Source organism: Kryptolebias marmoratus, linkage group LG6, assembly GCF_001649575.2.
Source record: "Kryptolebias marmoratus isolate JLee-2015 linkage group LG6, ASM164957v2, whole genome shotgun sequence".
NCBI lineage: Eukaryota > Metazoa > Chordata > Actinopteri > Cyprinodontiformes > Rivulidae > Kryptolebias > Kryptolebias marmoratus.
Window position 1 is genome coordinate 27,018,901 of NC_051435.1, and position 2,350 is coordinate 27,021,250.

General features: G+C 34.2%; 1 protein-coding gene across 1 annotated transcript; it reads right to left on the bottom strand.

Moving 5' to 3' along the window:
* Window positions 1-1,062: 1,062 nt before the first annotated feature.
* Window positions 1,063-2,350, bottom strand: LOC108229457 (trace amine-associated receptor 13c-like). Its single transcript, XM_017405127.1, has 2 exons — window positions 2,178-2,350; window positions 1,063-1,885 (listed from the first exon to the last, which is right to left on the bottom strand). The coding sequence occupies exons 1-2, from the start codon at window positions 2,348-2,350 to the stop codon at window positions 1,063-1,065; spliced, it is 996 nt and encodes a 331-aa protein (XP_017260616.1).

Below are 2,350 nucleotides of genomic sequence, written 5' to 3' on the forward strand. Positions count from 1 at the left end.
CATTCGTGAGATAGCTAGATAGCATTTCTTAAATCATGGGGGGGGGGGGAACAAAAACAAAATTAAAGAATAAGGTTGTCCTAAAATGGCTGAATCTTCTATGGAACTACTCCCACTCTTAACATTTAGTTGTAAAACCCCTTTTTTTTTGATGAGTTTCTAGAGATTTTTGTTGAACATTGTCAGTCTCTAACTGTGATACCACAGTGATAACCTTGCTTGTTAACATTGTTTAGAAATATTTGCTTGTTAACAATGAATGATGTTTAATATTCTTTAGTCTAGTTTATAAATGTTTAGTTCTAGTAGCCTGCACTACTTTTTATTCTCACTTTTACATAAACCCTTTTATATTTCAAGCAAGGATTTAAGTAAAAATAAATAAATAACTAAAAAAGGCAACATCTTTAATGTTATATTTTCTATGTTCATATTTTTAAAATTGTTGAGTTTCATATCCTATTACAGTTTTATTTTTCTTTACCTTTTTAGGCATATATTTAACCTTTTTTATACTTTATATATAACTTTAAGACTACATATATACACGTTGCAATAAAGCAGCCTCTTTTTTACCTTCTATTTACACTGCAATCAAAAACAATTTTTGTCATTAATCACCCAGTGGCAAGACTTTAAATGAATATTTGATTACATTATTTTTTTTAAAAGTTCAAGTGTGCCTTTTCAACATTTTCATTTTCTACATTCTGAAACACTTACCCAGGAAATTATTTATGGGATGTTAGAGTTGTAATGATGCTCTTCATTTCAAAGTTTTGACCAACTGCTAAACCTACTGCTAGAGAAGCATTTACACTCAAAAGGACAAAGTCTCCTTCAGTTAGGTTTATACACATTTAAAACAACTAAGGGCACAGAAACACAAAAAAGTTTTATACTAAAAGGAACTGTGACAGAAGCAATATTTGTTTAACTGTCCGTGAATAATATTTTAATAAAAAAACATGCAATAGGTTATCATCCTATCCTGTACACATAGGAAATACATTTTTTACAGTTTTCTTAAATATACTAAATCTGTCTGTCGAGCATGTTATTTTATTTATACAACATGTTAGCGTCAAAGGAACCAGATTGCAGTATTTGAAGTGTAACAATGAGTTTTACTGTTTTTCTAAACCAGGGGTAGAACAGTGCATATATCAGAGGGTTTAAGGTGGAGTTAAAATAAAGCAGAAAGAGAGCATAGGATAAAAATGAGTCACTGAGCATATCATCTCCTGCAAAAGACACACAATGATATGGGCAGAAACATATCAGAAAAATCACTACAAGAACACCAAGAGTCCTGGCTGCTTTCAACTCAGACTTTTTTGTTGTTTGTGTCACTGAGAGCTGCAAGGCAACAGCTGTAATATGAGAGCGCATGGCACGAGCCTGAGACACAGCCACGATGAACACTCTCATATACAGGACTATGATGATGGTAACTGGAACAATAAAGCTTACCATTAGATCAATAGTTCCTGCAATGTAGTCAGCAGTAATTATACATTGCCCCAAACACACATTGTGCCTGCCTGGCTTTGTAAAGTCATCTTTTACAATAAGACTGCCATAGAAAATAGAACAGAGCCAGCACAGACAGACACAGACTTTAACTCTTCTCTCGGTGACTCTGGTTGGGTAATGCAGAGGGTCACATATTGCCACATAACGGTCAACTGATATGAGCACCACGTCTCCCACCGAAGAAAAAGTTATGATTAAAGACACTGAATTATACAAAGAACACAAGAGATCACCAAAAAACCAGCAAGCTGTGTTTCGGATAATTTCAACAGGCATCAAAAGGACACCTACAAGGAGATCTGAGACAGCCAGAGAGAGGAGAAGGATGTTGGTGGGTGTGTGGAGCTGCCTGAAAAGAAACAATAAAGCATGATCAAACAAACAATGGCTTTTGTTTAGAAAAGAAAACAATAAAAGTGCTTTGGAAAATATTTGCCATATACACAGGAACCATACTCTAAAATTTAGACTTTTAGCTCTATGTTTATAACATGCAATACAGTCTTTCTGATGTTTTTGTAAACTAGTATCCTAAAATACAATTAGCACACTACTAGCTCAGTTTAGCATTTCATTTCATACCTAAAAGTAATAACAAATCTAGATAAGAAAATCAAAATATAAATCTGCAGTATATTTACTTGAAGTGGGAAACTGAGAGGATGACAAGCAGGTTGAGAGTTGCTGTCAGCAGAGAAATTGAGGACAACATAACTTGTATGAGCACAAATTCTGTCCATGAAGACCAAGGCTTCTTGCAGGAGATGTTAGAGAATTGTGGAAAGCAGAGTTCTTTTCCAACATGCATCTCCAT